Genomic DNA, 10,732 nt, shown 5'->3' with positions numbered 1-10,732 from the left:
ACAAGCAAACAAACATTTTTTCTAGACATGTTATGTTCAAGCAGCAGTCTCTGGAGCTGAAAGAAGCCAATGCAACAGTGCCAAAAAAACTGCACTTCCTCTAGGGTTCAACTTGAGGCTGACTCCAAAAGTGAATCAGTCTCCAGAGACTGCCATCTTAAAATGTCCAACTTTATAGCATTAAAAAGCACGTTGACAGCCTTGCACAAAACACTTTTGTTCTCTTTGGATAATTTTCCTATTGATAACAACCACACAGTTATTTATAACTCATCCACTTGAATGCTAGTAAGCCCTAAAGTCCTGCTTTGATTGATAGGTAAACAAATGCCTCCCTTTGGGGGGTTTTCCAGGCACACCCAACTGGAAGGGATCCCAGGGTAAAGCCAGAACTCACTGGAGACATTACATATCTCATCTGGCCTGGGAATGACTCAAGATGTGTGGGTGAATGAATGATGACCCAGGTAACTGTAGCTGGGAGCTGTCTGCTAGGACTCACTTCTTAACTGGATCTCTCCTTTGTGTTTGAATTATTTAACAAACATTATGACTTCCTGTGTGGGGCGGACCATCTAAGAAGTTTGTGTTTCACTCTTGGTGAATAAAATTCAAGTATTTCATTATTCTTTTACTTAATTATTTTGTCTGTCTGTATTGGGTCAAAACTCCTGACCCAATACAGGAGTTTTGAAGACTGATACTGATACCAGTGCCGATATTTTCTGATTTAACATATGATATATTTGTCAATATTTTTCCATCCAGATTCACAAAAATAAACAGATTTTCCTAATACATGTTACGTGTAATTATTTATGAGTCCTTACTAAGATAATATGACCACCCATCCATCCATTTTTTCATGCTTATCTAATTCAGGGTTCCAGGGGTGCCTATCCCAGCTGTCAAAGGATGACCCCTGGACAGGTTGACTGTCTGTTGCAGAGTTAATACAGAAAGACAATTAACCTAACCTCACTAACTGCAAGGTTTTCTGGAGAAGGCTGGAGTACCCAGAGACAATAAGTGACATGGGGAAAACATGCAAAAGTCACAAAGAAAAGCCCCAGCCCGATAAGCCCCTTTTCCATTAGTACCTACTTGGATCGACTCGCCACAGATCAGCCATGTATCGCAACAGATCGCCACGACTCAACTCAGATCGGCTGGTTTTTCATTACAATCCAGTACCACCTAGTGTGTGTGGTTGTCGTCATAGTAATGCTGCAGAGGATCCTGTGCCATAATTAGTATGCTGATGACCCTGATGAAGGCCACAAGCCGAAACGCGTTGGTCAATTATTAAAGCTGTTCTTCGTTTCTCAAGTGTTGCTGGAGTACTGCTTTTTTAATTCTTTCATCTTCTCCATGCACCTTGGAAGCAGGTGAAGTTGTGCCAGGATTTTTTGCTGTGATTTACCATAATTAGTATGCGACATGAACGCTACAACAAAGGACGTTGATGCAAGAATATGCCTGCTGCTCGATCTGTGGTTTTTGTTAGACTCGGCGGACCATGGCTTTGTTTTTTGTAGCCATTTCCCTTGTTCCCTCAAAAATGATGGTTTTGATTTTCATGAACGAGATCCTCTCAAGACTCATCGCTACTGACCAGCAAATCGGTGGCATGGAGTCTGACGATGTCACATTTTAGTACCTGCTCAGTATGCTTGGAACCCCAGCCAAGCAGGTACTAAAAAGGCACCTGGTACCAGGTACTATGACTTAATGGAAAACCCTGAAAACTGTGGTGAACTGTGTCGAGTTGATGCGAGTAGGTACTAATGGAAAAGGGGCTATAGTGGAGTCAAACCCCGTTGCTGTGGGAAAATTGTTCATTTTAACACTTCATTTAAAACTGGTAACCATGTAATAATTTGCTTTATTGTCACGAGGCGTGGATTACTCATTTATGCTCTGCTCAGATCAGCTGTTTCTTGTGTTTGTCATGTTCTAAACATATGGCGCCAAGTTGCACAGTGCCCTCTGGTGGACAAACTATTGAACATTAACGCTTGTAACATGGTTGGAGGGTGTTTCTGCCGTCTCTTCTTTACTTTTTAAATTTTAATTTATGATAGATCAGATATCAGTTGATATATCAGCTCTCGTCATCACTTTAGAACTCCACCTTCTCATCCAAATATGGTAACTTCTGACTCAAAAAACCAAACCCAGCAGTAGCCAAGACTTCAAAATGGGAGTAGAGAAACCAGTGGGCTATGTCTATCTTTTATATACAGTCTGTGGTAATGTTTCCATTATTTTGTTCACACCCCAGATAGCTTTCCTCAGGATGTTGTTGACAGCTGTGAAAAAAATTCCTCGTCTTCGTATGGTTGCTTGTGATTTTACAGTTGTGACTCATTAGAAGAAATAAATCTTGAAGTGATATTTTCACACCATTGTTTTGCTTTTGAGAAAATTACAGCAGCACCTATTTAGCATTTGTGAACAAGTCAGTGGGAGCGTGAGACTGTAATTGTGAGATCAAAGACAGCTCGGCTGCTTGTTATCTCATTGTACTGCAGCAATCACAGTTAATGGGACGGTTAGCACAATATTTGCATTTTGGTTCCACACTTATAGTCTCGTAGTGAGTGTTTCTCCGAGACAGAAACTGAAGTGTGAAAGCTTTTCCATCTCCTGAGTGGGAGCAATCAATAGGTCCTTTCCTTCCTTCACCATTTAAGGGAATTACACTGCGAGCAGCGTGCCAAAGAGGGGGCAGATTGTGTTGTGCTGATGTTTGGAGATGTGGGTAGTACTGACAAGTTCAGAACTGATAATCCACTGATCCCCTGCAGACATGGGATTAAGACTCAATTTAATCAGAACAATCTGTCGATCTGCCTCTGAAGTATCTATCTACAGCTGTGGTCAGAAGTTTGCATACACTCATCATGGGCATGAATTTTGTGGTAATTTGGGGCTTTTGCTGATTTCTTTAAAGTGTGTGTTTTTTTTTTTTTATCTATAATGACTTAAAAAAACAAGAATTGGGTGTTCTCTAGAACAGGTTTTCTCGAATCCAAACAGGCTTAAAAGTAAACATACAGGTTCAATTTATGCACTCACCTCCACTAACATTTGATCAAATATCTCTTAGGAAGTTGCAAATCGAACAAAACTTTTTGTAACCTGCTTCTGCCATAATTCTGGCTGGATAATTGACCCTTTTTCTTAGTAGAATTCATTCAAATTACTGTGACATTGATGCCCATGACAAGCGTATGTAAACTTCTGACCACCAACTGTAAGACTGAAGTATAAAAATCAATATAAAAGAAAAAAAATCTTGATAATATCAACCTCTGTCGACATGCTGCAGGTTTAAACATGCACATGGATAGAATTTTATCTGTCATCATGATGTTTTAGTTGACTAAAATCAATGTGTGTTTCCCTACATCTAGCCTGTTGTTCCAACTCATTACAGTCATTCACCCTCTATCTATGCAAAAAGATAGTAACAGCAAAGGTCAGGTAAACACACTGCTCTTTATTTTAGCAACAACAACATCATGAAATCATCTCCACCTTCTTGTTCCATCTTTTTTTTTCTTGCTCTGAACAGCAACAGTCTGGCATGACCAGCTTAAGGCTTTTAGATTCTAGCTTTTGTGTTTGAGGTACAGCCCCACCCAACTCCTGCCACAAGAAACTCATTTTATGGTACATTGTGTGGTTGTTGTTGATGGATTGAGTTAGCACCATAATCAAAGCCTCTCTGGCTTTTTTTTCTTTGACTGCAGCAGGCGTGGTAAAGGTGCTCTGTGGGCTTTTTTTTCTCTTTTGTTTCTGCCATCTGGGAAAAACGAGCTTAAAGGACGGTGTTTACAACAAAACTGTCATAGACACAGCTTCAAATTAATTTAAATGCACACGGCAGGACTCTCCCACATACACCCATACACATGCTGGTATGTGAGCTCGTACACACACACAGATACACACACACGCTAGCACACACAAAAGTCAGAAAATCTCTCCTGTATGACTATTCTATAGAAAAACAACCCTGATAAAAGAAAGGAAGGTAAAACTTCATTTTATGAGTCAATTAATTTCTAATAATTTCCTCAAAAGATTCATGTAAAATGACTTTAATTCAGTGTAATTTGTCACTAATTATAGTTAAAAATGAACTGCGTCGAACTGATGAAACATACAATTATTAAATTCGGGTGGTGCTACTTTCGGCTGCTCCCTTATTCACGGGGTCATGACAGGAGGTAGCGCCGCATGTTTGATTTGGCAGATTCTATATGCTGGATGCCCTGCTTGTGGCATCCACAAGGGTCCAAACTGGAAAGCTTTAATTTGTTAGGTGAATTTGTAAACTGCTATTACACTGGCGTAAATTGTAATAAAAAAGGGATATCTGGGCCAAGAGTTCCAGTGACATGCACTGATCAATGTTTTACGCAGGTGACTTTAAAATAAAAGCTTCTAAAAAGCTAAATCCTCTTCAGGTGATAGTTGACTGCAAACCCAGTCCTTCTTTTGGTCTCCACATGGACTGTTTAAAAGAATGCATCCAAAACCTTCAGGAGGTCAACAAAACGTGTAAAACTGTTGGCAATGTGTCTACAAATACGAAAACACTGTTTACAATAATCAGCGTCGAATGAATGAATTATATATACTAAAAAAAACTGTAAAAAACTGTAACAGGTGGACTGGAATTCACGTGGATGTAACTTTGGCTTTACTCAAAAGAATAAAGTCACTTTTTCAAATATCTGCCCCTTACAGACAAAAGGAGAACGACTTCTTTCAAAGTAGAATCTGGATTTAAGTAACAAGTACAATATTTCCACAATTTACAAGAGTTGTGTAATTTTGCTTAGTTTTCTCCAAGTGCTCTCTTTCTTTCCTCTTTATATAAAAGTGAAGTTGAAGATTCTCAGCTGCCCACGAATGGCACCAAAAAGCTTTGTCATCACTTTCTGATTGTCGTCAGCAGAATTAATTCTTTGGGAGACTCTTGGCCAATAGGCTTTCACAATACAGCGCAAAAGGAGTTGGGGGGTAAATGTTTTCAACAGTCTGTTTGCCTCTGTTCACATCTCTGCTACTGTAGCAGTGATTTCCTCAAACCAGACTATGCACCATGCACCAAACATGGCCTTTCTCATTTTCAAGGAACACAATAAACAGCCCTAGGAGGAGCACCAGCATCCAAATTTTCCAGATCCTAATAGGATTGTGCTCTAGAGTGATGTGTCAACACACACCCAATTAACAGGGGGTATGTCACACCCCATAAGACCCAAAATATCTGTATATGTTGTTAATCTGCTTGTGCCAAACTACAAAATTAGTCCTAAAAAGCTTTTGAGGAAATTATTAGGAAATCACAGACTGGCAAAATAAAGGGCTACCAAAAGTACTACATGCCTGTACCATCAGTAATATCAAAGCTATTCTGTTAGGAGTCTGGAGTCTGCAGCTATTTTTTAAACACTGTTCAGACAACAAAATATGAATACAGTACAAATACAGACAGTGCTGTCCCTCTGCAACAACTTCTTCATTTTACAGTATTTTACATGTAAATTATCATCTGTCCTGTTTTGTTTTGGTTGTGGAAGATGGATGCAGTATGAAAATACAGCTGTTGAGTCCTGTAAAATGCAGTGTTCAGTACATACACATTCTAGAGGAAGGTGCGTCTTGTTATAATAGTGATGGCATGTCCCCAAAATAACAGATTGCTTGTAAACACGCACATAGCTTACCTTAAAAAAACAAACAAAAAAACCAAATATAGTATCACAGGAATGATGACAATCCCACTAACAGCATGAAAATGCTCAAAGCCTTGTCACAAATAATCACATTTTCAACTGTTTTTACATTCAACTCAAATGTTGCTTTTGATGTGCCCTTCGGATTAGAAACAGCATTTTCAGAGACTCCTTCAACATGAGTGAATAGCTATGGAAAAGTGTGATTCGGGAGACCACTACCTCTGCTGCGTGTACATAAGATGGTGTTTAAAACTGCAGTGCGAGTCTACCTACTCACTCGGTGATGTTTGAGTTTTAGCTGCCATAAATAATCATGCATGTTGAAGGCTTGTCTCTGTTGTCGACCACCTGGTGAGGATTTGCTGAAGCACCTTCGCCGAGGAGGACTTTCTGCCTCTGACTGATAACAGCTCCACTTCTCTCCCTGCCTGTGATCCCCTCTACCTTCCACATCTTTCTGTAACACATCCTGACCTGAGAAATGATACAGAAACCAAAATATGCACCGTCACCAGACAATATCGCAGAATCTTGCCCCATGTAGAAAGTAAACACACAACACTCCATCCCCTGCTGTGGCTGTTTGTGGCCAGAACAGAGAGCCATTAAGTAAGTGTGGAGCTAAAACTGACCACTCAGTGAGAGTCATCCTCCTGCCATTTTTATTTAAGGCAGGATGTCCACACAGGAACAGGCTGAGTCACAGCACCATCGGCGCATTACACGGTGGTTTCATACTCCATCACTTCTTTGGGAGTGCCCAGGCAGCGGTACTGAATCCTCGGTGGAACAGGGGCAGCACTCTCGAGCACCAGGATGGTTTTACGCAGCCGACGGTCAATGAAGTGAGCATCCCAGGCGGGGTACTTCTTCCTGGGCAGGTCTATCCGGATGACGGGCCCCTCTGTCCTGGGTGTGAGGTGAGGCACCGGGGTCTGAGCTCCCCGAGGTGGCCGCACCTTAAACACATCCCCATCTATCCCATGCCCCGGCTCTCTGTCTGACCCTTTAGTTCTCTGAAGGGTCCTGGGAGGGCTGCTTACCAGGTCAGGAGGGAGGCTGGAGGCTGGCGAGGCCAGAGCCTCCACGGGCACCTCCTTCTCCACTATGTAACCCCACCCTGAGACTGCGCCGTCAGGGTGCAGCAGGCAGTAATACACAAACATGAAGAAGGTGCCCAGAGCGTAGCTGCTGGCCACCACGCACACCATGGCGACGGCGTAAAATTCTGAGGTACTCTGGCGCTCGCCAGTGCTGCGGTACAGGTACCAGAAGGTGGTGAGCGCCACATTCTCAACAAACACACTCAGACTGTAGATGAGCATCCTGCAGCAGGTGCGCCCCTCTCTGACGCTGAACCAGCAGAAGATATAGACAATGCCCACCATCATGTTATAGATGATTTCCTCCCATTTGGACATGCAGAAGTCCGTTTCGCCTTGAATGATCCAAAACGTCATGATGCACCAGTGGGCCACGATGAAGATGCCAAAGTAAAGCTGGAACACGGAGGCAAAGAGGGCAAAGGCCAGCGTGCGAGCTCCGATGGTAAATAAGTGCCACAGAATCTGAACTATCACTGCATTGTAGGTCATGGGTAGCTTATCGTCTCGGGAGTCCCTCAGGACTTTCTGGTAGGAGGAGATCATCCAGGCGAGGGATATCAGTGAGGCAGAAGCTGAAAGCCCTGGGGAGAGAGCGGAGAAGAGGGAGGGAGAGAGACAGAGATTTGGCAAGAGGAGTAAGATGGGATGGAAATGGCTGTGAGTTAACTGTCTCACCATGTAGCACAGAAAGAAAATGCACTTCCCTCATCTCAGTGGGAGCCTGATTGAGGCGAGCTCAAGTGACTCATCGCTCACAGCGTGCGTACAGTGTGGGCTGCAGACTCATGACTGACTGATGTGATGATGTGCATGATGGCTGTGGTGATTGGTCGTTTTGGGGGCACTTACCCTGAAGGGGCAGCACCTGATTGGCCCGGATCATGATGGTGAGCTGCAGCACAAGCTGAGGGGCGCTCTTCAGGAAGGACTCCAGGAGACGAAGCATGCTGATATCAGCGCTCTCAAACATCATGCGCCAATAGTAGTGACGCCGCTCTGGGTCTCCGTGCCAGCGGCTCTGCACGCCCAAATACAAGGCGTGGACATACCTAAGTATCAGAGGCAGATATATTTCAGAAACTTTCAGCAGTGCATTAGTTTTTGTGAGATGGAAAATGGAGATTAGGCTTTAATACTGTGCTTCAAAAACTTTTGGACATCAAACACAGACTCTCAGAAGTCATAACTCATTATTCCAAACTCTGGGAGCCGTCAGTACTTCTTGCCAGAAAGCTGGTTACTTGCCCCACTGGGATTTAGATTAAACTGAAACTGAACTAAGCAGCTCTGTGGTTATAATTTTAGTACAGACATCAGAGGGGGGTATGTGTGAAGCTTGTCTCCAGTCTCTCTTCAAATAAAATAAGTCCAAGGAGTTCAGAAAAAAGTAAAATACGAGGAGCTGCGGAGAGAAAAGAAATCCAAATAAATGCTCTCAATCCAACCTTCAAGGCTGAAGGTTAGAAGGGAGAAAAGAGCTCGCTGCAAATCCTTTGTTGAACTCTTGAGCTTTGCTGACATGTAGTTCCACCTCCATTCGTTCTGCAGTGACCTTGTATAGGTACCAAACAGGACGCTGGAGAAAAGCACACATATTTCTGCACAAATGTGTTTGCACTATGCAAATATACAGAGTGTAAACGATTATCGCTACAGAGCATCTACATGTTGGAAAAACACCGGTGGTTGTCACGGAGGACTGATGCTATAATCGCCTCAGTAATTGCCTCGGGGAGAAGGGTCAGAGAAGCCCTATGTCAACAAGCCCACTGAACCACAGGGGAGATTGTGTAACCCTTTTTTTGTTCTGGTCCCTGCTACACAAAGCGTGCCTTGGGATGGAACAGACTGGGAAAATAGAGCATATGTGCAATAATGAGGGTCAAAGACTCAGCCACACAAGAGGACGCACACACACATACACAAACAGTGTCATCGCAAGCCCTATGTGTGACACAAGCCCATATCACATCTCAAGCGCACTGACATTCAATTCTGGTAGCCGGCCCAAATTGATCCCGGTTCACCTGACTAATTGTGTATCAGTGACGGCTCATTCCTGAGTTAACAGCTGAGGGTAAAACACACAGCGGTAATCCTCTTAATGTGCAGACACGCTGGTCTGAGAGCAGCAGCAGCAGAACGGCAATGAACGGGGCACGCACCACAGCTTTAATGGCATTACCAGTAATTCTGTGCCGCCACAATGTTTTAATGTGATCCAGGACACGCTCTCTCACACTAGTCTCCAGGAGGAAATAAGGAATCAATATATGTTATTACCCATAGGGCTGTCTAAAGAGGCAGGAAGAGCGAGAGCGAGAGAGGACAGAGATTATGCAGGCCTACGGATAAATCAAACAACTGATTTGCATCTTTCTTTCTACAACAGCCCGACATGTCTGCAAAACACAACTTGTTTTTGAATGTAATTTTGTCTAACCGTCCACCTACTACAGTTTAGATGAATGCCTCCTCCTGGCTGGCAGCAGCTCAAACCTGTCAAAGCCTATCAGGGCACTCCAAGCTTGAGCACCGACTCACCATCACTGCTTGAGTAGCTGACCTACAGACCTACTGCCATCCATTTGAGAGCAATGCCAGAGTGTACACTGGTTTGTTTTTAGCGCCCAGTAATTAAACATGTTTGGGTATGAACATGGCTCGAAGGAAAAAAACTGTTGGGAGGTTTGAGAATATGGATTTTGCAAACATAAGAGCCAGAGCCTCAAGGTAGGAACTAAAAATACACCAAACAGTGATAGAGAGGCAAGTATCACTGTAAATGTGAAGCAACTCTCCTGACATTTATGACTATTATCCTTCCTCTTGAGCAGTCAGGCTCCCTCCTCCTACTGAACAGACAAGAGGATTTTTCTTCCTTCTTGTTTCCCCCCCATTTTTACTTCATTTGAAGGCGATTGATGTGGATGAGTTGGTGATTTTCAGACAAATGATTGACCTAGAAGCCAGCCAGGGGTTTGGGGGAGTGGATGGGTGGAGTCTAATTCTGCCTTTCCATGCTCGTGAAAGACGTCAAACAATACAAAAAGATATTCTGGCATTTTGTGCGCAGACCTCCCTGAATGATTAGGTTTCATAACTACAGGGAGTGATGCTGGGCTTTGAAAGACACACACACACACAGCCACAATGTGTAGTCCCCCCTCGGCTCAGATCACGCTTTGAGTATTCTGACTTACCTCCAGACCTGTGCCAGCTGAAAGATGTGAATGAGAGCCTGGAAGAGCCAGACGAAGACTCTGCAGCACCCCCGGGCTCCTCCCCCGGTGCCCGGCCCTGGCAGCACCCCGGCCGCGGCAGAGCGGCCAGCGCCCCGCTCGCCGCTGTCCTTGGTGCTGATGTCTTGCTCCGCAGCTCCCGACGCTGCCACCACGGCGGCCGCGGCCGTGCCGCTCTCCACGGTTTCCGAGAAATCGTAGGCGAACCATCGGAAGCTCAACACTTGTACAACCACGGACGGGACTATCACAAAGACCAGAGTCAGTACAAACTGCGGGTAGTACTTCCTTAGGTAGTAGTCCGCGGCCAGCCACAGGTCTGAGGCCCCGTCCGCGAAGAACACCAGAAGGGCGCACAGCGTCCAGCAGCAGTCCGAGAGGGTGTAGCGCTGCTCGGTGGGACGGCGCTGGGGAGGCCGTGGGTCCGACCTGGAGGGGCACTCGGGTGGGATTGCGTTTCGGAGAGAGACGGGTGCACCGTCAGATTTCGCGGCCATATTTGTTGTAGGGAAGCGAGTAAGGGATGGGAAAATGATGGAAGGGGGGGAGGGGGTCGCCCAGCCTGTCGGTCTGTAGACTATGAATGCGTGTGGGAGAGAGGGAGGGGAAAGGAGGCAGGGAGGAG

General features: G+C 44.5%; 1 protein-coding gene across 1 annotated transcript; it reads right to left on the bottom strand.

The window, feature by feature from the left end:
- Window positions 1-3,485: 3,485 nt before the first annotated feature.
- xkr7a (XK related 7a) lies at window positions 3,486-10,695 on the bottom strand. The gene is made up of 3 exons (XM_003438916.5): window positions 10,069-10,695; window positions 7,715-7,914; window positions 3,486-7,446 (listed from the first exon to the last, which is right to left on the bottom strand). The coding sequence occupies exons 1-3, from the start codon at window positions 10,602-10,604 to the stop codon at window positions 6,479-6,481; spliced, it is 1,704 nt and encodes a 567-aa protein (XP_003438964.1). The 5' UTR covers window positions 10,605-10,695; the 3' UTR covers window positions 3,486-6,478.
- Between the last annotated feature and the right edge of the window lie 37 nt (window positions 10,696-10,732).

This window comes from Oreochromis niloticus, linkage group LG20, assembly GCF_001858045.2.
Source record: "Oreochromis niloticus isolate F11D_XX linkage group LG20, O_niloticus_UMD_NMBU, whole genome shotgun sequence".
NCBI lineage: Eukaryota > Metazoa > Chordata > Actinopteri > Cichliformes > Cichlidae > Oreochromis > Oreochromis niloticus.
This window is presented reverse-complemented; position numbering and strand designations above follow the sequence as displayed.

Bases quoted from the DNA above. Each gene is read 5' to 3' on its own strand.
- xkr7a (XM_003438916.5), bottom strand. From the start codon at position 10,604: ATGGCCGCGAAATCTGACGGTGCACCCGTCTCTCTCCGAAACGCAATC. The intron at 7,915-10,068 runs GTAAGTCAGAAT...TCTGATACTTAG, and splicing joins CAGCTGGCACAGGTCTGGAG to GTATGTCCACGCCTTGTATT. The intron at 7,447-7,714 runs GTAAGTGCCCCC...CTCTCTCCCCAG, and splicing joins TCAGGTGCTGCCCCTTCAGG to GGCTTTCAGCTTCTGCCTCA.